This window comes from Scyliorhinus torazame, chromosome 10, assembly GCF_047496885.1.
Source record: "Scyliorhinus torazame isolate Kashiwa2021f chromosome 10, sScyTor2.1, whole genome shotgun sequence".
Taxonomy (NCBI): domain Eukaryota; kingdom Metazoa; phylum Chordata; class Chondrichthyes; order Carcharhiniformes; family Scyliorhinidae; genus Scyliorhinus; species Scyliorhinus torazame.
This window is the reverse complement of record NC_092716.1, coordinates 26790217-26817268: the sequence shown is the minus strand read 5'-3', so window position 1 is coordinate 26817268 and position 27052 is coordinate 26790217. Positions and strand designations below refer to the sequence as shown.

General features: G+C 45.8%; 1 protein-coding gene across 4 annotated transcripts in view; it reads right to left on the bottom strand.

Moving 5' to 3' along the window:
• zdhhc7 (zDHHC palmitoyltransferase 7) overlaps positions 1–27052 on the bottom strand; it is a 91780-nt gene that overhangs the window by 9455 nt on the left and 55273 nt on the right. For all 4 annotated transcript variants that reach the window (XM_072517888.1, XM_072517891.1, XM_072517889.1 and 1 more), the window contains 2 exons: positions 11642–11738; positions 293–374 (listed from right to left, as the gene is read on the bottom strand). In XM_072517888.1, coding sequence (XP_072373989.1) covers positions 293–374; positions 11642–11738 — 179 coding nt within the window. The remainder of the gene's footprint in view (positions 1–292; positions 375–11641; positions 11739–27052) is intronic.

Below are 27052 nucleotides of genomic sequence, written 5' to 3'. Positions count from 1 at the left end.
TGTCTTAGCCCACTGCGCTAAATCAGCCCCTCTGCTGTCTGCGGAGTAAACACAACCTCCTCAAAGTTAAGAGCAAAAACTCAGTCAGATATTCAAAGTTATTCAAAATAATACATAGGCACAAGGTTAAGCACAAACAGGAAACAAATCTGATCATCCTGACAAGATGACGTTGTAAATTTAGCCATTTCTGGAGGAAAAGTATTAAATCATTCATTTATCAACCTGCTGCTGTTATCAAAACAATTTTCATAAGTACAATGTATCTTTCTGAATAAGTGCGATTACTCACCACTCCACTGCTCTCTGATACAGAAGTAAAATTGGAAGCAACACAGTATCAGCGCATGGACTGAAATCAGTGCTATATACAACTGTAAATGGATGGAGAGAAGTATTATTGCATTATGTCTATTACAATTAGCTTTATTATCGAGCACGATAAGTCAGCAAAGACAGGATCAGATTAATTCAATACACTCCAAGGTTAAAACTGTATGCACATCCGCAAAGCTTCTAATTTGGTTCCTTAGGTGGTTTAGTGACATAATTTGTAAGAATTAGCTTACTGTCTATATATTAGTTAAACATGTTGGACTGCTCTGTGACAGTAAAGAAGGGTTTATTTGTTATAGTACACAGAAATATTTTTGTAATTGCTAGAAAATGGTAAAAACGTTTTGTGACGTATGCATAGGGCACGATCTAGCCAAATTGGAACAGAGTCTCGCCACGGGCACTTTAAGCCAGATGTTTCCCGGCGCTCGTAGCGCCAAGAAACACCTTGGGCTGGATTCTCCGTTGCCTGACGCCGATATCGCAATCGGTGATCGGGCGGAGAAACGACTCCGACATGCTCCGTCCCCTTGGAAATGGCGTAATCGCACCGTGCGCCGTTGGCGCATCATCGGCAGGCCCTCCCGTGATGCTCGGCCCCCGATGGGCCGACTTCCCGATGACGCAGCACACGTGTGGTCGCAAGAGGTCGGGAACCCGGCGTGTTGGCTGCAGACTGTGTCCAGCACCACCACATTCGGCCGGGATCCGTGCCGCTGGCCGGAGGGGGGGACCCGCAAGGACTAGGGGGACTGGTGGGGGATGGCCTGTGGGGTTGCGGATGGCGAGTCGGTTCCGCGCACAACTGGCGCCATGTTGTAAGACACGACTGATTCAGGCCATCAGCCATTCGCAGGCGCCGCCAGGAACCCTGACATTTTCCGGCCGATTTCGGCACGCGAGCCAGGTGTTTCACCCGGCACCGCTGCTGGCCCCTCATTGGTCCCAGAATCAGTGTGGGGTCTGTGCCGATTTTTTGGTTGTAAACCTCCCGTGAATTCTCCGTTCGAGCCTGCACTTAGCCGCTGAAACGGAGAATCCAGCCCCATGTTATCTATCGGGACTTTGTTGCAATTTGGGGCCTCAGTGGGGAAGGCCCTGCCGAGGCCGTACTTAGTCCTGTTTCCTCCTCCACTCATTGGAACTCAGTGGAGGAAGTGATCAGAATGCCATTTTTAAATGGTGCCCCGATCTCTCGACACCCCCCCAACACAATCCCCGAGCCACCCCAAATCACCTATAAGGAGGTCCTCAGGGCCCCCCCCCCCCCCGCCCTCCCCCCCCCCCCCCCCCCCCCCCCCTCATGGGCAGGGCAGCCCCAGGCCCTATTCCTGGTACAGGAAAGATGCCAGCCTGACACCCTAGCAATGCCTTTGCCAGCTGACAGTGCCACCTGGGCACCTTGGCAGTGACAGGCTGGAACCCAGGTGGCAGTGGCAGGGTGCCATGCTGACAATGCCAGGGTTCCATTCTGCCGAGAGGGCAATCACCTGAGAGCCACCGATCCCCTGGAAGACCCACCCAAGTGCCGTTCCATCTGATCCCTGTTTGCAGTTCCATCCCAGGGCCTTGGTAGATATGCATATTTACCAGATGTGGGCGGGATTCAGATCACGTTGCAGCTCGCGAGCCGTAGCAAGCATGGTAGATCCTGGAAGATGAATCTCCCGGCATCTACCGGCCGTGCCACCATTTGCACCCATATTCCTCATTGTTAAGATGTCAACTGGCCTACACCTGATTTCACACGTTACTGCTGAACCTTAAAGCAAAAGCAAAAACTGTTGCTAATGGTACAACTTACATAGATTAATTTGTACTCAAAGAGAAAGGTACGAAATGCAACTTTTCTTAGGATATGGTGACAACACTAATGTTAGGTGAGGTTACTGGGTTACAGGGATAGGGTGGAGGCATGGGGTGCTCTTTCCACAGGCCGGTGAAGACTCTATGACCCAAATGGCCTCCTTCTGCACTATAAATTCTATGATTCTATGAGTCTGGATTTAATTGTAACGCACAATTTTGCAAGAATAAAGGTTGGACATGGACCAGAACATTCTTCTCTTTAAACCTGTTTCCCCTCAGCACATGTCATTGTGAATTATCCCTAATGCATGGGCAGATTATAGTGCTTTATATCTTCTATCACTCGGAAAAAAATCGGCTAATTGTTTTCACCAGTGGCCCTCAAAGACCACCTTTAACAGGGTTTGCCCAATTTTTTTTCAATGAAGGGGTAATGTAGTGTGGGCAATCCACCTACCAGGCACTTCTTATGAGTTGTGCGGGTGAGGCCCACGCAGACTTGGGGAGAATGTGCAAACTCCACACGGACAGTGACCCAGGGCTGGGATCGAAGCCGGGTACTCCGCGCAGTGAGGCAGCGGTTCTCTCTCGCCCACACTCTCACTCTTAATAATCTTTGCTGGAACAAATTGATGGGAAGGGAAAACCCGACAGAAGAGTGAGGGGTCATTAGCAAGCTCATTGCGCTAATCAAAACTGCTCTACAAAGGCTGTGCTCACTGACTGATGGATCAGCACAGAGCGAATATGCTATGAGGAGGCTTATGTTTTGCAGTTCAGAAAGAAAAGATTAAAGGGGATGCCTCATTGAAGTATGCAACATATTATTTACTATGGGAATGGTGCACCCAGATCGTTACTGCGATGCATGCTAAGAAAGAAGAATTAGAGGACATAAAATAGAAATTAACTACAAGCAAATCTAAAGGAAACAAGTTACATTGTTTTTAAAGAGTGATGAACAGGACAGTCTACCAAACAGATTAAGATCAGTTAAAATTAATTAGGGTTTTTCAAAGTACAATTAGATGTTCTAATAGGAGAGTTAATGTACTAAGGGAGTGGTAGCAGGCATTTATATTTTGTCTAGATTTATCTTGGCAGTCATTTTTTAATCAAATTATAATAATTAAGTTTTTAAAACTAGCCGATTGAAAACCGGGTCCTCAACCTAACTTAGTACAAACGTATCATGGTTTTTCGTTATCTTCAAGGTTACAGGCTCGAGGGAAAAGCAAAGTCACATTAAAATAAAACCATAAATGTAGCGGAGTGAGTACAAAGAGCTTGGTCTGAACTGGATTTCAACTCTGAAATGATTTAATACTGTTTTCAGTTGTTTGGATTTCCAAGTACCTGGAGTCCATTTATTATGACGAATCAATGAAAATCTGTGCTGTGCAGAAACTGCATAGCCAGGGAGGGGGCTTGAAAGCTGGGTGTATTCTTATCCTCAACCTGGGATCACCCGGGTGAACACTTGGTATGCTGAATGCATGGAAGTGAGTCAACCTCCTAGCTTTCAGAAGTATCTTAACCTGGATTCTGCACTGCCATTCGTCAATCCAAACAAGAATGCAATCCAGTTCAGGGCCTGCCAATAAAAAAAATACATTCATTACTGGTGACCACATAAGTGGAAAGTTATTGGCCGCTTTGTCTACCTCCTTTGATGTGGTGGCCATCTGAGATATGCCCTTAGCACCTGCTAGGAATATGTATCTGACAATAAATGTAATAAAGTCAGGTGAACTGGTCATTCAGACGGATGTCAATCCTAATATTGCAGCCTTGAAGCATAAATTTAAATACAAAAGGAGCCCAGATGGAATCCCTTCGGACTCAGCTGAGGAATAATTTACCATCTTTGCTTCTGGCTTTCCCTCACTGACACACTCTTTGCTGCTGTCTTTGCCACCACCACCACCATCTACTCTCTCCACCCCTCTCACTGCCTCCTCCCAGCTGACAAATTAATGTACGTCTTGCACTGCCAAGCCAGACAGGACATCACTCATGCCTGCGTAGATTCAGGCGGCCGGCCGTACATTGCAATTCCATCTTGTTACCAGGTGCATGTGCGTTGCCTTCATTGTACTACATTGCAGCCACTTGGAGAAGCCCGGGCTCTGGTGTCTTGCAACATCCAGAACATTGCTGCCAGTGCCCTAACTCCCACCAAGCCGCAGTCACCCATCACCCCTGTCCTAGTTGACTTACATTGACTCTCCCGAACTTTGGTGCTTAGGTATAGAACTACATATTTACATACAATTTATAGCATACTTAAGGGCCAAAATGCAGGTGAATGGAAATTCTTTTTTACTTGTTGTCATTATGCGTTGAATTACTGTTCATGCAAAAATAAAAATAGATATTTACAGCACAGGCCATTGCATCTACCGTTTCGGTGTCAGATTTCTGTTGGAGCAACTGATATATGGATGATTTGATAATGCTCAGTCTTCCATATTATTTGGCACATTTAACATAATAAACATCCCAAAGCGCTTCACAGGAGTATTATAAAGAAAGTTTTTACACCGAGCTATTAGAACAGATGATCAAAAGTTAGGTCACAGAAGTGGGTTTTAAGGAGAGCAGGTAGAGAGATTACTAGGTTATGGAGGGAGTTCCAGATCTTAGCACCTTAGCACTGATATCTCACAGGGTTGTGGGGCTGGAGATTACAGAGATGGGGAGGGAAAGATGATGAATCTGAAAACAAAGGTGAGAATTTTAAAAATCGAGTCATTGACTAACCAAGACCCAATATAAGTCAGTGAGGTCAGAGGTGATGGATGAATGGGACTTGGTCAGAGTTAGGAGATGGCAGCAGAGTTTTGGATGATGCCACGTTTATGGATGGTAGAATATGGCAGGCTGACCAGGATTATGCTGAAATAATCAATTCTAAACATAATGAAGGGAGGTTAATTTCTGAAGGGCCCAGGAAAGAACTTTGAAGAGACAGGAGACTTTGAGATTTTCCACATGACTGTCCCCAAAATGAAAACTCAGAGCATTAACGGCAGAAATCTGAGAACAATATATATGCACTTCCCATCATGTTAAAGTTCCAAAGTTACTCAGCCTTTGATAAGAGGAAGTTCCTATGAAGCTACCAATTTAAAGTCACTGAGCTGGCCAGCGGATATTCATGACTGGATTGATTGTGCTGCAATAGAAATGCTTAAGCTTTAAATAATTGATGCAAATTGTTGACATTTTGAAAATTACATATCCTTACCAAAAAACAAAGATGAAGGTGAATATAATTTGATATCCTCACTACTGAAAATGCCATTCTTTTAATAGAGTTTGCAAAATATAAGGAAATATAGATTTCTTCAAACCTTTCTGATTTTCTTTTTAAAAAACAGTATGAATTACTTTATAGTGAAATTCCCAACAGAACCTCGACAACAGGGAGGCAACCGGAATTCACTACAAGTTAGGGAGATTGAGGTAGAACACCATAATTTAAAACACAATGCTGATTAAATCAAAACAGTGGGCTAAAGAGACACCAACTACAGAAGTTGCATTGTCAGGGAGGATGCTGTAAACGGCCCAGGTTCAATGAAACATGATGAACTGGGCTCATAAGCATAATTATTGCGGCTGCTGCTGACCGGCCTTCTTCTAACGCTCCGTGAGGTAGTCTAGGAACGGTTGCCACCGCCTGTAGAACCCCTGCGCAGACCCTCTCAAGGCAAATGTAATCCTCTCCAGCTTAATGAACCCGGCCATGTCGTTTATCCAGGCCTCCAGGCTAGGGGGCTTCGCCTCCTTCCACAATAGCAAGATCCTTCACCGGGCTACTAGGGACGCAAAGGCCAGAATTCCGGCCTCTTTCGCCTCCTGCACTCCCGGCTCATCGGCTACTCCGAATATTGCGAGCCCCCAGCTTGGCTTGACCCGGACTTTCACCACCTGAGATATTGCTCCCGCCACTCCTCTCCAGAACCCCTCCAGTGCCGGGCATGACCAAAACATGTGGACATGGTTCGCCGGACTCCCTGAACACCTTCCACATCTGTCCTCTGCCCCAAAGAACCTACTCAACCTCGCCCCCGTCAAGTGCGCTCTGTGGACCACCTTAAATTGTATCAGGCTGAGCCTGGCACACGAGGAGGAGGAATTAACCCTACCTAGGGCATTCGCCCACAGATCTTCCTCAATCTCCTCCCCCAGCTCCTCCTCCCATTTACCCTTCAACTCTTCTACCAGCGCTTCCCCCTCTTCTTTCAACTCCTGGTGTATTTCCGTCACCTTGCCCTCCCCGGCCCATACACCCGAGATCACCCTATCTTGAACTTCTTGTGCCGGGAGCAACAGGAATTCCCTCACCTGTCGCCTCACAAAAGCTCTCACCTGCATATATCTAAAGGCATTTCCCGGGGGTAAGTTGAACTTCTCCTCCAGTGCCCCTAGGCTCGCAAATGTCCCGTCAATGAACAGGTGCCCCATTCCTCTAATCCCCGCCCGATGCCAGCCCTGGAACCCCCCGTCCATCTTCCCCGGGACAAACAGGTGGTTACCCCTGATCGGGGGCCAAACCGAGGCTCCCACTGCACCCCTGTGCCTTCTCCGCTGGCCCCAGATCCTTAACGTTGCCGCCACCACTGGGCTCGTGGTATACTTTGATGGCGAGAACGGCAGCGGTGCCGTCACCAACGCCCCCAGGCTCGTTCCTTTACAGGACGCCATCTCCATCCTCTTCCATGCCGCCCCCTCTCCCTCCATAACCCACTTGCGGATCATCGCCACATTTGCTGCCCAGTAGTAGCTCCCTAGGTTTGGCAGCGCCAGCCCTCCTCGGTCCCTACTGCGTTCCAGGAATCCTCTCCTTACCCTTGGGGTCTTATTCGCCCACACAAATCCCATAATACTCCTACCTACTCTCTTGAAAAAGCCTTTGGTGATCACGATGGGAAGCACTGAAACACGAACAAAAACCTCGGAAGGACCACCATTTTGACCGATTGCACTCTAACTGCCATCGAAAGCGGCAACATATCCCATCTTTTGAAGTCCACCTCCATTTGGTCCACCAACCTCGTCAGATTCAATTTGTGTAGGGCCCCCCAACTCCTGGCTATCTGGATCCCCAGATACCGAAAACTCCCCGTCGCCCTCCTCAGCGGTAGGTCCCCTATCCCTCTTTCTTGGTCCCCTGCCTGTAATACAAAAAGCTCACTCTTCCCTACATTGAGCTTATAGCCCGAGAACTCCCCAAACTCCCTCAGAGTCTGCATGACCTCCACCATCCCCTCCATTGGGTCCGCCACGTACAGCAGCAAATCATCCGCGTATAGCGACACCCGATGCTCTTCTCCCCCGCGGACCACCCCCCTCCATTTATTAGACTCCCTCAGTGCTATGGCCAAGGGTTCGATCGCCAATGCAAACAACAGGGGGCACCCCTGCCTCGTTCCTCGGTACAGCCGAAAGTACTCCGACCTCCGCCGGTTCGTCACCACACTCGCCACCGGGGCACTGTAAAGGAGCTTAACCCAGCTAATAAACCCTCCCCCGAACCCAAACATACGCAACACCTCCCAGAGGTACTCCCACTTTACTCAGTCAAAGGCCTTTTCCGCGTCCATAGCTGCCACTATCTCCACCTCTCCCTCCTCCGACGTCATCATTATCACGTTTAAGAGCCGCCGCACGTTAGTGTTTAATTGCCTGCCCTTTACGAATCCCGTCTGGTCCTCATGTATCACCCCCAGGACACAGTCCTCAATCCTTGTGGCCAGCAGTTTTGCCAGTAACTTAGCGTCCACATCGAGGAGCGAAATTGGCCTGTACGATCCACATTGCAGTGGGTCCTTGTCTCACTTCAGAATCAAGGAAATTGTCGCCTCCGACATTGTCGGGGGCAGGGTCCCCTCCTCTCTTGCCTCGTTAAAGGTCCTCACTAGTAGCGGGGCCAGTAGGTCCACATACTTTCTATAGAACTCCACCGAGAACCCGTCCGGCCCCGGGGCCTTCCCCGCCTGCATACTCCACAGACCCTTACTCAGCTCCTCCAACCCAATTGGTGCCCCCAAACCAGCCGCCTCTTGCTCCTCCACCCTCGGGAACCGCAGTTGGTCTAGGAATCGTCTCATCCCCTCTTCCCCCACTGGGGGCTGGGATCTGTACAGCTCTTCACGGAAGGCCTTGAATACCTTGTTTATTTTCGTTGCACTCTGAACCGTGGCTCCCCCTCCATCTTTGATTCCCCCTATTTCCCTCGCTGCCGTCCTCTTACGGAGCTGGTGTGCCAGCATCCGACTGGCCTTTTCCCCGTACTCGTAGGTCGCCCCCTGCGCCTTCCTCCACTGTGCCTCCGCCTTCCCAGTGGTTAACAGGTCAAACTCCGTCTGGAGCCGTCGCCTTTCCCCAAGTAATCTCTCCTCCGGGGCCTCTGCGTATCTCCTGTCCACTCGCAAAATCTCCCCCACTAACCTCTCCCTTTCCATGCCCTCTGTCTTCTCCCTATGAGCCCTGATGGAGATTAGCTCTCCCCTGATCACCGCCTTCAGAGGGACCCATACCACCCCCACTCGCACCTCCCCGTTGTCGTTGGCCTCCAAGTACCTTTCGATACACCCCCTCACCTTCCCACACACCACCTCATCTGCCAGCAGTCCCCCGTCCAGCCACCACAGTGGGCGTTGGTCCCTCTCCTCGCCCAGCCCCATTTCCACCCAGTGTGGGGCATGGTCCGAAACGGCTATGGCCGAATACTCCGTCCCCTCCACCCTCGGAATGAGCGCCCTGCCCAGAACAAAGAAATCTATCCGGGAGTAGGCCTTGTGCACGTGGGAAAAGAAATAAAATTCCCTGGCCTGCGGTCTTGCAAACCTCCATGGGTCCACTCCCCCCATCTGATCCATAAACCCCGAGCACCTTGGCCGCCGCCGGCCTCTTTCCCGTCCTTGATCTGGAGCGGTCCAGTGCTGGGTCCAGCACCGATTTGAAGTCCCCTCCCATTATCAGCCCTCCTCCCTCCAGGTCCGGAATGCGCCCCAACATGCGCTTCATGAATCCAGCATCATCCCAGTTCGGGGCGTATACATTTACCAACACCACCCACGTCCCTTGCAACCTACCACTCACCATCACATATCTCCCTCCATTATCCACTACGATAGTCTTGGCCTCAAATGACACATGCTTTCCCACCAGAATTGCCACCCCTCTATTTTTCGCGTCCAGTCCCGAGTGAAACACCTGTCCTACCCATCCCCTTCTTAACCTAACCTGGTCCGCCACCTTCAGGTGTGTCTCTTGGAGCATGGCCACATCCGCCTTCAGTCCCTTCAAGTGCGCGAACACTCGAGCCCTCTTCACCGGCCCATTCAGGCCCCTCACGTTACACGTTATCAGCCGGATTGGAGGGGCTCTCAACCCCCCCCCCCCACGACTAACCATCTCCTTTTCTGGGCCAATCCCGTGTCTGCGTCTCCCTCACCCTCCAGTCCCCCAGCCGGGGGACCACAGTCCCGACCACCTCTTCTGTGTCCCATTCCCTTTCGGCCAGTGCAGCAGCAACCCTTTTTCCCCCTCCCCCCCCTTCCCTCCCTCCCCTCCCCCCCGCTAATCCCTGTCTAGTTTTTTTGCTCCCCCCCCATATCACTCCCGTAAGTCAGGTGACACCTGCTGACCCCGGCTTCCTCCGCCATCCCTTTGACCCCCCCCGTGTGGGAGTCTCCCCATCAATATACGTTCCTTTGTTCCCCTTCCCGCATGCGGGAAAAGAACCCCGCGCTTCCCAAAGCCTGCCCCGCCCCCTCTGGCGCAGCTCCTGTCGCGGCCTTGTCTCTCTCCCCCAGCCCATATAACATTCCCTGCGCGTGATTGACCCCCTATATACAGCAACCATCATACTTCAACCCTCAAACACCCCACACCCTCACAAACCCTCAATTAGAGTCCAACTTTTCAGTTAGTATAAAGGTCCACGCCTCTTCGGGCGTTTCGAAGTAGTGGTGTTGGCCATTATGTGTAACCCACAGTCGCGCTGGCTGCAACATTCCAAATTTCACTCCTTTCCGATGCAGCACCGCTTTGGCCTGGTTGAAACCCACTCTCCGCTTAGCGACCTCCGTGCTCCAGTCCGGGTATATTCTGATCTCTGCGTTGTCCCACTTGCTGCTCCGCTCCTTCTTCGCCCATTTCAGGATCCTCTCTCTGTCCATAAACCGGTGAAATATCACCACCATCGCCCTTGGCGGCTTATTTGCCTTGGGCTTCCTCGCCAGCACTCGGTGCGCCCCTTCCAGCTCCAGCAATCTCGGGGGGGCCTCCGCGCCCCGATCATTGTGCCCGCATATGCCGCGGCGTCAGCCCCCTCCACTCCTTCTGGGAGACCCAGGATCCTCAGATTATTCCTCCTCGACCTGTTCTCCAGGTCTCCGAGTCTTCCCGCCCACGTCTTGTGTAGCACCTCGTGCCGCTCCACTTTCACCGCCAGGCCCAAGAGCTCGTCCTCATTCTCACTCACTTTGTCCTGGATCTTCACCTCGTGGGCTTTCTGGGTTGCCCCCAGTCCTTCAATTATTGCCAACATAGGCGCCACCATCTCCTTACGCAGCTCCTCGAAGCAGCGCTTGATGAATTCCTGCATCTCCTCTTTGTCCCCGGCCGCCACCATTTTGCTTGTTTTCCCGCTCTTCTCCCGCTGCTCCAGTGCCACTTTTTTGGCCGTTTCGCTGCGGGTCCGGTCCATACAAGTTAGTAGGGGACCTCTCTCCTCTCTTCCCCACGGGTTGTCTGTGAAAAAGGTTCCGTTGGGGCTCTTCTATCGAGCCTGAAAGTCCGTGTTCGTGGGAGCTGCCGAATCGTGCGGTTTAGGTCCGCATAGCCGCAACCGGAAGTCAATAAAAGTATTCCTGTTGATTCATACAAAGCAGGAAGGTGGAACTCTAAAAAGGATGAGGGATGGCTACACAACAAAAAACCTGGGCCGTTAACAGCATTCTCCCTGACAATGCAACGTCTGTAGTTGGTTTCTCTTTAGTCCGCTGTTTTGAGTTAATCAGCATTGTGTTTTAAATTATGGTGTTCTAGCGCAATCTCCCTAACTCATAGTTAATTAAGATTCAAACTGGTTATTTTAACAGCTGGTCGTAGTTGAGAAGCACTCACACCCTGGGTCTGCTCGCCAAGATTGTTTAAAAATGAATCACTGGATGAGGCCGATTCAATGGCCAATCTCTTGTATCGCCACCTCTGAGCAAAAATACACTGAAAATGTAAATCCTGTGCCAGCCAGTAACAGGATACATTAAAACAAAATGCTTTGTCACACATTGTGAAATTAATACTATTTAATGGAACCATAACCGTGGTGACTCAGTTCCTCGTTTCATGCCATCAATAATATTGTGGCTTGCTTTCAAGATTAATTCGGGAGAATTCTAAATGTTAGTTCTAATTTGTTTGCTGTCGTATAATTTTAATAGTCTAAAATTGGAGGTAAACACATATATGTACTTACAGTAAAGAGTACAAAGAATTTTTGATTGTTCTCTCCAACACAGTTGTTCACCCAAGGACAATGGTGGTCCATCTTCCGGATGCACCTTTTACAAATACTGTTTTTGGGAAGAAAGAAAAATATCTCTTTCATAAGAAATGCTATACTAATTTTCAAACATACACACAATTATATTTAATCATATGCCTCCATCATTTTTCAAAATACAAATAATAAGACCAAAAGACATAGGAGTAGGATTACAGCATTCGGCCCATCGAGTCTGCCCCACCATTTGATCGTGGCCGATATATTTCTCATCCCCATTCCCCTGATCCCCTTATTAATCAAGAACCTATCTATCTGTCTTTAAGACACTCAGTGATTTGGACTCCACAGCCAACCCTGGCGAAGTGTTCCACAGATTCACCACCCTCTGGCTGAAGAAATTCCTCCTCATCTCTTAATAATCTTACATTCAAGAATGCCTGGGACTTTACTGACCATAGCAGTCAAGATATCTTTTGCTTTGTCCCTTATCGGTATTTGCCAACCTTTGTAATTGACCTTCCACACATTATGGATGTTGCCAAATGAGGAGATTTTCTTCTTCTTGTGTCTCACAGAAATTATTTAGTGAAAACCTTTGGAATGAGAATTCCAATATTATAAATTTATTCCAATTTTTTTTCTGGATTGGCTTATTAGTGGCCAGAGGGAGGGCTCACCGCCCAATTAAGGACAACGGCAGGCTCTGGTGGGCTAATAGATAGTCCTCCAGTATGGAAGGAGCTGCAGCCTGCCACTGCAGTGAAGAATTGAGGTGGACAATTAAACTGACTGGAGGAGCAGGCCCTACAAACATCCCCATTCTGAATAAAAGAGGAGCACAGTACATCAATGTGAAAGAGAAGGCTGTGAAGCATTTGCAACTGTTTTTAGCCAAAGGTGATGAGCCAATGATCCATCTTGATCTCCTCCTGAGGCTTTTAGCATTAAAGATGCCAGTCTTCAGCCAATTTAATTCGCTCCAATAATGAAGAAACAACTGAATGCATTGGATACAGCAAAGGCAATGGGCACTGCCAACATCCCAGCTGCAGTACCAAGACTTGTGCTTCAGAACTAACCATGCCCCCCCCCCCCCCCCCCCCCCCCCCCCAGCCAAACTGTTCCAGTACAACAACAACACTGGCAGCAATCTTATAATTGCCCAGATATGTCCTGTCCACAAAATGCAGTGCAAACCCAATCTGGCCAATGACCACCCAATCAGTATACTCTCAATCATCAGCAAAGTCATGGAAGGTGCTGTTGACAGTGCACACTTACTCAGTAAAAGAGTACTTATCAATGCAGTTTGGGTTCTGGAAGAGTCACTTAGCTTCAGACCTCATTGCAGCCTTGGTCGAGACATAGACAAAAGCGCTCACTTCGAAAAGGTGAGGTGCGAGTGACAGCACTTCATATCAAGGCAGAATTTGACAGAGTGCGACATCAAGGAGCCCTAGCTGAACACTGAAGTCAATGGAACTCAGGAGGAAAACTCTCCAGTGGTTGGAGTCATACATAGCACAAAGGAAGATGATTGTTGCTGTTGTTGGAGATCAATCACCTCACATTTGTGACATCCCTCATGATGGTACCCTTGGTTCAGCTATCCTTTGGTATGCCAATAAGACCTTTAGAAGGTCAGGAGGAGGACTGTTCTCTGATGATTTCACAATGATCAGTACCATCCACAACTCATCAGATACTGAAGAGTCCATGCCTGCATGCAGTTAGACCTGGACAGCATTCTGATCTGATAAGTGGCAGGTAACATTCATGCCATGTAAATGCCAGGCAATGACCATCTCCAAAAAAAGAGAATTCCTTTGATGTTCAACAGGATCACTATCGCTGAATTGCCTATCACTTGAATGGAGCAGCTGTATAAATACCGTGGCTCCTGGAGCAGGACACAGGATGAGAATTCTGCAGCGGGGAACTCACATCCTGATACCCAAAGCCTGTTCACCGGCTACAAGCACAAGTCGTGAGTATGATGGAATACCTTCAATTTTCCCTGATGAATACAGGTCGAAGACTCAAGCTCTACATTTTCCAGGACAAAGCAGCTCGCTTCATTGGCACTCCATCTGCCTTAAACATTTACTCCCTCCACCACTGATGCACAGTGGCAGCAGTGTGGTGCCATACGAAAGATGCATTGCAGCAACTTGCAAAGACCTCTTTGGCAGCATCTTACAAATCTGCAGCCTTTTATCAGCCAAAAGAATGAGAGGAACATATGTACCAGAACTCCATCAGTTCCAGTTTCCCCTCCAGGTCATACACCATCCTGACTTGGAACTGCATCACCATTCCTTCAATGTGTCTGGGTCGAAATCCTGGAACTCCCTTCCAAAAAGCACTTTGGGCGTTCCTACACCAGGTGGACTGCAGTGGTTGAAAGACACCATTCCACCACCCCCTCAAGAAGGGATGACAATAAATGTTGGCCTTGCCAGCAAAATTCATGGCCCACAAACAAATACTTTAAAAATTCGTACCATTAACCTGGTGATATCATGCCAATCTCAATGCTAGTTCCACATTGGCTAGCAATGCTAAATACCATACAAAATGGCCAAGAGGTCAGCACGTGAATGCTCAGACTCCACATGAAGGACCAAAAGCAACTTCTCCCATCAGGAACTGTTTGGCTTTGCTGCAAGTGGCAATTGTGATTGAGGGCAGAGTGTCAAACTCCTGCTTAAGAAGACATTCAATTTTTTTGCTGTAAAGTAAATGTATTTAACATTCATAAATACAGCCTGGTTCAAGAATATATTAACGTTAGCAACGTTTCAAAGTGCACTTCAGGTTTTGTTCCAGAAGATTTCAGAATGACGAACTAACATTTGCCAGTGTAAGTTTTTATAGCTATGTTCAAAATTGATGATCTCATGTTTTTTAAATGAAGTGGAATATCCCAGAGTCAGTTTTAGCTGATATTTGATAAAATTTTGCAAAATTCACATAATTGGGCCCACTAATTTTACCCATATGGCACATGAGGATGCACAAATTAAATTAAAGAAATTAAAGAATCAATGTGTCCATGTTTTTAATCATCAAGGATACTTGAGACAAAAAAGAAACACTGCAAAATATGATCTATAAATAAAGAAAACATGATTTTGATAACTGGCAAACAGTACAAGGGCCTTGTACAATTAATGGCATGAGGCAAAGGAATTTCCAATCAACCTTCATGTAAGTCAATTCAAAGATTAAACATTTTTCTTGGTCATTTAATATGTTTTTCCTGTACTTCTAATAATTGAGCCACAAGAGAACTATTCATTTATTTTCTGGTAGAATGATCAGTGCGACTGACATTAAGCCAGCGAAAGGGAGATGAATCAACATTTATAAAGAGCAGCTAATTTGAATTTTTGATAACTACTGTTATGATTTAGGCTTTCTCCTTGAAAAGTGTGCTCACAGCGGAAGGGCAGCTTCCATCAGAAAACCAGACTGGGTTCAGATGAACTGAACCCTACACTTATAGGCATTTAATGAATGACACAACATGCCACAGTCTACTCAACAATTACAGTTTGATACACTGGACCTCACATGGGATGACCACTTTTTTATTCATTATAAAAGACTGGCAGACTGCCATGTAATTAATGGCCAGATTTATTCAGAAGATAGATATTTAAACAGCACATGCATAAATACATGGAAAGCAATAAAGATTGAATCAGTCTCCAGGCTCTTTAAAATGTTTTTGACAGAAACAATTCCTTGTTGCTTTCAGAAGAAACTGACTTTCACAAACTTTCCACTGCAATGATTGTGTGTGGGTGAGGAAATATTCTTAGCCAGCATATGGAGTCCGGTTGTGAATACCAGTAACCACAGTGGAGATAAAAACTGAAAATTGCACCTCAATACGAAACTCCAGATTAGTAGCGGAGGCCAGAAATAAATATTTATAACACATGCACAACAACAGATAATGAATATGTCTATTTCCCAACTGTAAACCAATGCAAATTAACATTTGAAATAATGAGCCAGCCATGAAACTCGGCCTAATTAATTTCAAATTAGGAGCGTCACTCACAAGGCAAGCTGGATCATTTTATTTTTACTGAAATTAAAGTCAAATCAAGAAAACGTCACACAATGGTAAAATCATTTTTATAAAGTACGGATTGATGGTGACACCATTAAGCATAGACTGCCAAAATCAAGACGTTTGCATTGGCAGGTTTTTCACATACTTAACGAAAAAATCAATTAATTGTATTTTTCCACCAAATCACTGAATGCAAAACAGCTTGATGAATGGAGAAAAACAATAGAAAATGCATAATTTGCTTTAATCTCTGCTCTCACAACACTGTCCTTGTAAACTTGGTCCTGGAAGGTCATTGATTCAAGTAGAATCGGCTCAAACTGAAATTCTTTTAGGGTCACTCTAAACATGAGGTAACTAAATACTGCAAAGTTGTAAATTATGAAGAACAGCGGATTGGCTAACTGATAGAAGACAGAGAGCTGGGATTAGAGGGGTATTTTCAGGATGGTAACCTGTAACTAGTGGAGAGCCTCAGAGACCAGCGCTGGGCCACGGTTATTTACAATATGCATTAATAATTATTGCCAAGTTTGTGGATGACACAAAAATAGGTGGGAAAGCAAGTGGTGAGGATGATACGGAGAGTGTCCAGAGGTATATCGGCTGGTTAAGTGAGTGGGCAAAAACTTGGCAGATGTAATATACTGTTGTAAAATGTGAAGTTATGCACTTTGGTAGGAATGGAGCTGAATATTATGTAAATGGGGAAAGACTGCAAAAGGCTGCAGCACTGGGCTTTGGGGTCCTCGTGCATAAATCACAAAAAGCTAGCATGCAAGTTCAGCAGGTAATCGGGAAGGTAAATGGAATGTTGGCCTTTATTTCATGAGAATGGAGTATTAAAATAGGGAAGTCTTGCTAAAACTATACAAGGCAGTAGTTAGACCACACTAGGAATACTGCAAACATTTTTGGTCCCCTTATCCAAGGAAAGATATACTGGCATTGAAGGCAGTCCAGAGAAGGTCCAGTACTTTGATCCCGGGCAAGGAAAGATTCTCTTATGAGGAGAATCTTTGGGCAGCAAGGTAGCACAAGTGGATAGCACTGTGGCTTCACAGCGCCAGAGTCCCAGGTTCGATTGCCCGCTGGGTCACTGTCTGTGCAGAGTTTGCACATTCTCCCCGTGTCTGCGTGGGTTTCCTCCGGGTACTCCGGTTTCCTCCCACAGTTCAAAGACGTGTAGGTTAGGTGGATTGGCCATGATAAAGTGACCAAAAAGGTTTGGAGGGGTTACTGGGTTACAGGGATAGGGTGGAAGTGAGGGCTTAAGTGGGTCGGTACAGACTCGATTGGCCGAATGGCCTCCTTCTGCACTGTATGTTCTATGCTCTATGTTCTTAGGAAAGGTTGAGTAGGTTGGGCCCGTACTTATTGGAGCTTCGAAGAATGAGAGGCAACATTATTAAGACATATAGGATTCTCAGAGGGCTTGACAAGATAGATACTGAGAAGTTGTTCCCCCTTGTGGGAAAGTCCAGGACCAGAAGACATAATCTCAGAGTAAGAGTTTGCCTATTTAAGACAGAGAGGAGGAGGAAGTTCTTCTCTCAGAGGGTAGTAAATCTGTGGAATTCTTTATTGCAGAGGGCTGTCAAGGCTGGGTCGTTAAATATGTTCAAGGTTAAGATGGACAGAGGGTTATCATATCAGACCAGTCATGGTCACATTGAATGGCAAAGCAGTCTCGATGGGCTGAATGGACTACATCTTATGGCCATTTGGCCCTGTAAGATAGACTTCCTGTATCCTGCTTACTATGTTTTGCTTCCATGTAAGGACGTGTGGCATTTTTCATTTGCAGCACAAAATAAGTATAAATTGAAAATAAAATAATTGAAATAACTAATTTTTAATCAAACAAACCTGCATATTTCATCCTATCGTAATTATTGCATCTTTAATCAAATTATTTGAAGATTTTCATGTTGTGGAGGGAATCACAAAGAGAGATATCAGTGGAAATGGCCATGAAGCTTTATTGTTAAATCTAATTTAATATTGCCCTTTGGGGATGCAAATTTGATACCCTTACCCAGTCTAGCCAATATGCAACTCCAGTCCCATGATAATGTGGTTGACTCTCAATGGACCCCCAAAGTGCACTCTGATGCCTCCCAGCACCTGGGACTCGGGTTCAATTCTGGCCTTGGGTGACTGTGTTGGTTTCCTCCCACAGTCCAACTATGTGTAGGTTAGGTGGATTGCCCGTGCCAAATTGCCCCTTGGTGTCCAAAGATGTGCAGATTAGGTTGATGAACCATGATCAATGTGTGGCTTTACGGGGATAGGGCGAGGGAGTGGGCCTACGCAGTGTTCTTTCGGAGAGTCGGTGCACTCGATTATTGAATGGCCTCCTTCTGCACTGTAGGGATTTTATGGATCTTTCCTCACTATTGCGTTAAAGTAGCCTTGTAAGCCACTTGTTGTATCAACCACTACAAACTAGAATATATACTGACTGCAGTGGTTCCAGAAGGCAAGACCGCCATTTTCTCAGGGCCTCTACAGATGGGAAATAAATGGCAGCCTGGCCATTGAAGTCCATATCCCAAATAAAATCAGACCAAAGTAGTGAACTGTTAAGACTTAACTGAATTGCAAATTTCAAAGACACACTTAAATCCTTTATATATTAACTTGAAACAATTTTTAAAAATTTCACAATTACTGATCCCAATGGCAAGCAAAAACATTAGTTACTTAATTCTTAAGCTCATAAGATACAAGAGCAGAATTAGGCCATTCGGCTAATCGAGTCTGCTCCGCCATTCAATCATGGCTGATATGTTCCTCATCTGCTATCTACAATGCTACCGATCAAGTGAAAAAGTTAAAAGTGAAATGAAAATCGCTTATTATCACAAGTAGGCTTCAAATGAAGTTACTGTGAAAAGCCCCTAGTTGCCACATTCCGGCGCCTGTTCGGGGAGGCCAGTACGGGAATTGAACCGTGCTGCTGGCCTGCCTTGGTCTGCTTTAAAAGCCAGCTCTTTAGCCCTGTGCTGAACCAGCCCTTAAGCCCAAGAGCTGGATAGTGAATCAGCCAGAGCATCTCCTCCCTAGAACACAGGACCTAGGAGCACGAGTAGGCAATTTAGCCTCCCGAGCCTAATCACCTTCAATTTGATCATGGCTGATCCCATCCTGGCCTCAACTCCACCTTCCTGCCCGTTGTCCATAACCCTTCATCCCATTACCAATTAAAAATCTGTCTAACTCCTCCTCAAATTTACTCATTGTCCCAACATCCACCGCGCTCTGGGGTGGCGAATTCCACAGATTCACAACCCTTTGCGAGAAGCAGTTTCTCCTCAAATCGGTTTCAAATTTGCTACCTCTTATTCCAAGATTATGACCTCTTGTTTGAGAATGGGTTTAAAGAGTTGGTATTGACACAAAACTGATGCTCAATAGATACGGTATGCTGTCTGAACTTAATTCAAAACCACAGCGGAGCTCTATCTGGAGAAACTACACAGTACATTTTCTAGAAGCAACTGCAGTAAGTATGCAATCCAGTGAAGCAGAGTAGAGGTAAAAGTGGAGAACGTCCTTTATAAATTGATGTAAACAGCACACAGACTGACTGCTGAAAGTGATCTTCGTAACATACGAGTCATATTCACACCATTTAGAAAGTAATATGAGTAATATCAGACACAGGAGCTTGTTTCCTCCAGTCACATCACCTTCACAGTGAGTTCATGGTGTGGTATATTTTTTCTTCCTCCATGACAAGTCTAATAATCATTTTACTCCTTCACAAAAATGAATGCGTCATTCGTAAATCTCATTATACTTGTGTCATTCTATTTGCATTGCAATGGATTTGTACTGCATTCTTTTCAAGAAAGCACACACAGCAAATCTGAAAAGAAATGCATGATCTGCCTGAATCCTACTGAAACTTGTACAGTAAATATTTGTGAATGGGTCACAATTTTTCTTTCAGCAATCTCATAACTAAAAATTAAATCTACATGAAGAATCTTCTTCTCAAATTTTCTTTGGTTTTGTAATTAACGATGTACCCACACTTTGACTGGTTAAAACATATCTTCTTCCCAATTCATACTTATTTACAAAAGAATTCTGTCAGTTATTAACTGTAACACTGATTTTCTGTGCCAGTATAAATTTGCAATTGACTTAGAACTTTACTATTTCCCAATTTTTGAATCACGATTGCTTTGTATGCTATTATGGTGCGCGTTCTCTCAATGTCAGAGCAAAAATCCAACAAAGATGTGCAGGTTAGGTGGATTGGCCATGCTAAATTGCCCCTCAAGTGTCCAAATAAAAGGTTAGGTGGGGTTATGAGGATAGGATGGGGGAATGGGCCTAGGTAGAGTGCTCTTTCAGAGGCTCGATGCAGACCCGATGCGCCGGATGGCCGCCCTCTGCACGGTAGGGATTCTATGAATGTTTGAAATGTATTCTTTCATGGGATGTGGGTCTTGCTGGCTCGGCCAGCACCTATTTCCCATTCCTAACTGCCCTTGGAAAGGTGCCAGTGAGCTGCCCTTTGAACACCTGCAGTCCATTTGGTATCGGTATACCCACAGTGCTGTAAGGGAGGGAATTCCAGGATTTTGATCCACCGGTAATGAAGAAACAGTGATTTAGTTCCAAGTCAGGATGGTGTGTGGCTTGGAGGAGAATTTACAGGTGGTGGTGTTCCCATGCATCTTCTGCCCTTGATCTTCTGGGTGATATAGGTTGCTGGTTTGGAAGGTGCTGATGAAGGAGCCTTGACAAGTTGCTGCAGTGCCTCTTGTAGATGCTTCATACTGCTGCCCACTGCTCGTCGGTGGTGAGAGGAATGGATGTTGAAGTTGGTGGGTGAGGTGCCAATTAAACGGGCTGTTTTGTTCTGGATGGTGTTGAGCTTCTTGTGGTTTGGTGGAGCTGTAATCGTCCAGGCAACTGGAGAGTATTTCATTACACTCCTGACTTGTGCCTTGTAGATGGTGGACAGGATTTGGGGAGTCAGGAGGTGAGTTACTCTTCACAAGGATTCCCAGCCTCTGACCTGCTCGTCGCCATGGTATTTATCAGGCTGGTCCAGTTCAGCTTCATGTCAATGGTAACCCCCAGGATGTTGATGGTGGTGGATTCAGCGATGGCAATGCCATTGAATGTCAAGGAGAGATGGTTAGATTCTCTCTCGTTAGAGATGATCATTGCCTAACACTTGTGTGGCACATCATTACTTGCCACTTATCAGCCCAAGCCTTAATATTGTCTAGTTTTTGATGCATATGGACAGACTGTCTGAGGAGTCATGAATGGTACTGAACATTGTGCAATCATCAGTGAACATTCCCATTTCTGACCTTTTGATGGGGGGAAGGTCACTGATGTTGTAGCTGATGACACAAAAATAGAAAAATTCTGGAAAATCTCAGCAGGTCTGACAGCATCTGTGGAGAAACAACAGAGCTAACGTTTCAAGTCTGGATGACTCTTCATCAAAACTGCTGTGGCGATGTCCCAGGACTGAAATGATGACCTCCAAAAACCACAACCATCTTTCCTTTGTTTGTGCTGGGTATGACAGCAACCAGTGGAGAGTTTTCTCCCTGATTCCCATTGACATCAGTTCCGCTCGGGCTGCTTAATGCCACAATCGGTCAAAAACTGCCTTGATGTCAAGGCTGTCACTCTAACCTCAGCTCTGGAGTTCAGGGGCTGGATTCTCCGGTTTGGAGGCTATGTCTGGAGGATCCGTGCCGTTTTATATGGGAAAGATCGGCACCGCCCCAGCACCCATCCTCCAATTGGTGAGGGGCTAGCACCCGTGCCACGTAAAATGCCCAGCCGCCACGAAATAAAGGCCAGAGAATTGTCATGACCGTGGCCGCGCATGGCGACGACCTGCAGCGGTCGGATCATACAACATGGCACGGCCGTGCGCGGACGCGAGCTGCCAGATAGTGTGCCCTGGACACCCCCCTCGCCATGCCCTACGAGTCCCCCCCCCCCCCAGCCCTCGTGACACTGTCCGCAGCCCTGTCGGGTTCCCAACCGCTGAGACCATGAGTCAACCGCGCAGTCTGGAATTCGGCCCATCGGGAGAGGGTCTTCAGGTGACGTCCTGAGGCTGTCCCAACGGTGGGCGGCGCTCTCCTCGATTATGCCGTTTTGGAGGGGGCGGAGTTTGTGAAAACAGGCGCCACCCCCGATTCCATCGTAAAAAGGGATTCTCTACCCGATCGCTGATTACGATATCAGCATCGGGGAACGGAGAATCCCGCCCCAGTACGTTTGTCCATGTTTGGACCACGGCTCTCATGAGGTCAGGAGTTGAGTGGCCCTGGCAGAACTCAAACTGAGCATCAAAGTGTGCTTGATTGCACTGTCAACAATACCTTCCATCACTTTACACATTTCTTCCGTGTTCTAAAATATATTAAGGAAATCAATATTTGGAAAGAACAGCGTGGAAAGTACTTTTACTGCACTGTAAATTCTATGGAAAAGGCCCATAAAATATCTATTTTATATATGCTGTCTAAAGAGAGACACGTACAAAATACTTTGGAACACTTAGCCAGTTGGTGCATCTTTAGCTGAATTTAGGCAAATTATTAGAAAAGATTCTGAGGAACAGGATTTATCAACACTTGGAAAGGCGGGGATTGATCAGAGGCAGTCAGCACGGATTTGTTGGTGGGAGATCCCATCAAACTAATTTAATTAAAATTTTTGAAAAGGTAACTAAATATATTGATGAGAGTAGCGCAGTTGATGTGGTTTACATGGGCTTCAATAAAGCCTTTGACAATGTCCCACATAGAAGTCTAGTCCAAAAGCTTAGAGCTTGCCATGTGATCCATGGCAAGTTGACAATTGGATCCAAAAATTAGCTTGTCAATCGGAGGGAAAGGGTGATGGTGGAGGGTTGCTTTTGTGACCAGCAGTGTGCCACAGGGATCGGTGCTGGGACTCTTGCTGTTTGTTATATGCATTAACGACTTGGATATCAATGTAGACGGTATAATTAGTAAGTTCGCAGATGACACAAAAATTGGTGGTGTTGTTGATAGTGAGGATAGTCTTAGGCTACAGACCGATGTTGTTCAGCTGATAAGTTGGGCAGAGCAATGGCAGATGGAATCTAATCCTGATAAGTATGCAGTGATGCATTTTGGGAGGTCTAATAAGGGTAGGATATACACAATGAATGGTCAGTCTGGAGGGAGTATTGACGAACAAAGGGACCTTGGTGCACAAGTCCATGGATCCCTGCAGAGGGCAGCACAGGTAGAAAGGGTGTTGAAGAAGGCATACAGAATGTTTGCCTTCATTAGCCAGGGCACAGAATATCGGAGCAGGAAGACCTTGATAACATTTTATAAAACATTGGTACATTGTGTAGAGTTCTGGTCACCACACTATTGAAAGGACGTGATTGCACTGGAGGGGTGCAGAGGAGATTCACCAGGATGTTGGCTGGGGTGGAAAGTTTCAGCTATGAGGAGAGGCTGGATAAGCTGAGTTTGTTTTCCCTGGAGCAGAAGAGGCTGAGGGGGGATCTGATCGAGGCATACAAAATCATGAGGCATAGATAAGGTTGATCATAAGAATCTTTTCCCCATGGCAGAGGTGTCTAAGACTAGAGGGCATAGGCTTACAATTAACAAAGAACAAAGAACAAAGAAATGTACAGCACAGGAACAGGCCCTTCGGCCCTCCATGCCCGTGCCGACCATGCTGCCCGACTATACTACAATCTTCTACACTTCCTGGGTCCGTATCCCTCTATTCACATCCTTTTCATGTATTTGTCAAGAAAAGAACAAAGAACCATGAAGATATTCTCAAGAGTCTATCTGGGCAATTTTCTCTCCACTTCTTTCTTTTTCCCTGGTAAAAATTCCACTCTTCACCAGATCACAGATAAAGTGGAGAACAGCTGACCTATTTATGCAATGTATGGTGTTGAATATTTTCCCTTCAAATTGATGTGCATCATTCCCGGGTGAGAATACAGCAGATTACATGGTTCTTACAAATCAAGTGAACCAAGCTGTTGTGCTTTACATTATTTCAACATTTTGAGGGGTTGCAATTTGTAATTTACTTTGTTATCCTTTCATTTCAAGCAACAATAAACCTGGATTCCCTTCTAAGTGTATTTCTGCTATATGGACACTACAGTAATGGTGGATAATAACTAGCAATAATCTTAAACAAGTAAATATAATGGAATTGTCACATCATTTGATTACTCTGGCTGTCCCACTTGCTGTAAAAAATGTTTTAAATTTTGATTGCAAAACTAGATCACAAGAACACAAGAAATAGAAACAGGAGTAGGCCATTGGGCCCTTCAAATCTATCCCACCATTTAATACGACCATGGCAGATCTATGCCAACCTCAACTCCTTTCTGTGCCATTTCCCCAAAGCCCTCTATTCCTCGATCTGTCAAATATTTATCCATCGCCATTTAAATACTTCTAATGATCCAGGCACCACCCTCTGAGGCAGAGAATTCCAGAGATTCACCATCCTCTGCGAGAAGACATTTCTACACACCTCAGTTTGAAATGTAGCTATATCTCCTTGTTCGAGACTCTCTCACTAGTGAAAACATCTCACTATCTACCCTGTCAAACCCCCTCAGGATCTTATATGTTTGAATAAGGTCAACCCTCACTCTCCTAAACTCCAAAGAATACAGGCCCAGATTATTCAGTCTCTTGATCGGACAACCCTCTCGCCACAGGAATGACCCTGGTAAATCTCCTTTGGACTACCTCCAATGTTATTATATCCTTTTATAGGTAAGGGGACCAAAACTGTATGCCGCATTCCAGGTGAGGCCTCGCCAATACCCTGTACAATTGCATCACTCACTATTTTGTAAACTCCAACCTCTTTGCAATAAAGGCCAAAATTCCATTTTGCCTTCTTAATTGCTTGTTGGACCTACCTGCTAGCTCTTTTGTGGTTCATGGACAAGAACATCTAGATCCCTCTGTACTTCACTCAACTGCAATCTCTCTCCATTTAGATAATAATCTGCCTTTTGAGTCCTCCTACCGTGCCTTTTGAGTCCTCCTACCGAAGCGCATGATCTCACACTTCCCCACGTTAAACTCCATTTGCCAGGTCTTCGACCTGTCACCCAATATATCTATATCCCAATGCAGAATTACAATATCCTCATCACAACATACTCTTCCACCTATTTTCATATCATCGGCAAATTTGGAAACCTTATATTCTGTTCCTTCCTCCAGGTCATTAATGTAAATAGTAAACAATTGCGGCCCAAGAACTGATCCCTGTAGTACTCCGCTAGTCAAATCTTTCCACTCTGAAAATGATCCATTTATTCCAACTCTCTGTTTTCTATGTGACAGACAGTTTTCAATCTGTTCTAACACACTTCCTCCAATTCCATGGGCTTTTATTTGGGCGGCATGGTGGCACAATGGGTAGCACTGTTACTTCACAGCACAAGGGATCCGGGTTCGATTCCCGACTTAGGTCACAATCTGTGCGGAGTCTGCACGTTCACCTCGTGTCTACTTGGGTTTCCGCCGGGTGCTCCAGTTTCCTCCCACAAGTCCTGAAAGATGTGCTTGTTAGGTGAATTGGGCATTCTGAATTCTCCCTCAGCGTACCATAACAGGCGCCGGAATATGGCGGCTAGGGAAATTTCACAGTACCTTCATTGCAGTGAGCCTACTTGTGACACTAATAAAGATTATTATTTATTCACCAACCTCTTATGCCTTGCCAAATGCTTTTTGGTAATTTAAATACACTACATCTACAGGCTCCCCTCTATCTACTCCCTGTTACATCCTCAAAGTAACGAGTAAATTTGGCAAACATGATTTAGCATATCCGCCATTTCTTTGTTTGATGTTATTAATTCACCAGATTTGTTAAGCTGATGTCTCACATTTACCTTGGCTGCCTGCTTCCTATTTATATATCCATAAAAACTCTTACTGTTTGTTTTTATACAGCATGCAAGTTTTCTCTCAAAACAAATTTTTTCTCTTATGAGCTTTTTAGTCTTTTGTTGCTGAAAGACGTGCTTGTTAGGTGAATTGGACATTCTGAATTAGTCCTCTGGTTTACCACTATCCCTTGCCACTTTATATATCCTGCTTTTCAATTTAACATTATCCTTAACCTTCTTTTTTAATCATGGTTTTTACTCTTCCTCGTGGAATCCCACTTTTTCATTGGGATAAACTCCTAATAATTTTTATTATTATCAGAAGTAGGCTTACATTAACACTGCAATGAAGTTACTGTGAAAATCCCCTAGTCACTACACTCTGGTGCCTGTTCAGGTACACTGAGGAAGTCAAAATATCGAATTCACCTAATAAGTATGTCTGCTGAGCATTATGGACCAGCTGTTTGAATATCTGCCACTGCTCATCTACTGACCTGTATCTTAGCTTGTTTACCCAGTTCACTTTAGACAACTCCTCCCTCATACCGTTATAATTATCCTTCTTTAAGTTGAAGGCACTGGTTGTGGACCTATGGCGTTCACCCTCAAACTGTATCTGGAATTCTATCATAGTGTGGTCCCTACCCTCTTGGGGATTCTCAACAGCAAGATCCTTTATTAATCCTTTTTAATTTCACAAAACCGAATCCCAGGTATGTTTCACAACTGCTCTACAAAACAATCCCTGATGCACTTCCCAAATTCATCTTCTTCTTGCCCGTTTGGTATGTCCAATCAATATGCAGGTCACAATCTCCCATGATAATTGCAGTTCCTTTCAAACATGCCCTTGATTTTTCCCCATTTATGCTGACCTCTTGATAGGTCACATTTTAGGAGTCTATAGACTACTCCCACTTCCTTCCCCTTCATGATTGCAGCCAGGCCGATTCTACATCACTATCCACTGCCTTCATATCAGGACTCAGCACTGCTCTGAAACCTTTCTTGATTAACAACGCTACCCCACCTCCTTTCCCCTTTGGCCTGTTCTTTTGGAACATTGAATACCCTGGAATGTTGAGCACCTAGCCCTGGTACCCTGCAACCACATTTCAGTAATAGCTAACACATCATATACTCATGTTGCAATCTGTCTTGTAGTAAATGCTTCATGCATTCAGATAAAGAACATTCAGCTGTGATTTTTTACAGTTGCCTACAACACTGGATTTGCTCTGTGTTGCACATTTTTGTTTACGTTTAATGTCCCGGCCTGTCACACTGTGACGGTCAAGTTCCTCCTCACTATCCTGTGCCAGCGTTCCCTCATATACCCCTGATTTTTTTAACTTCCCGT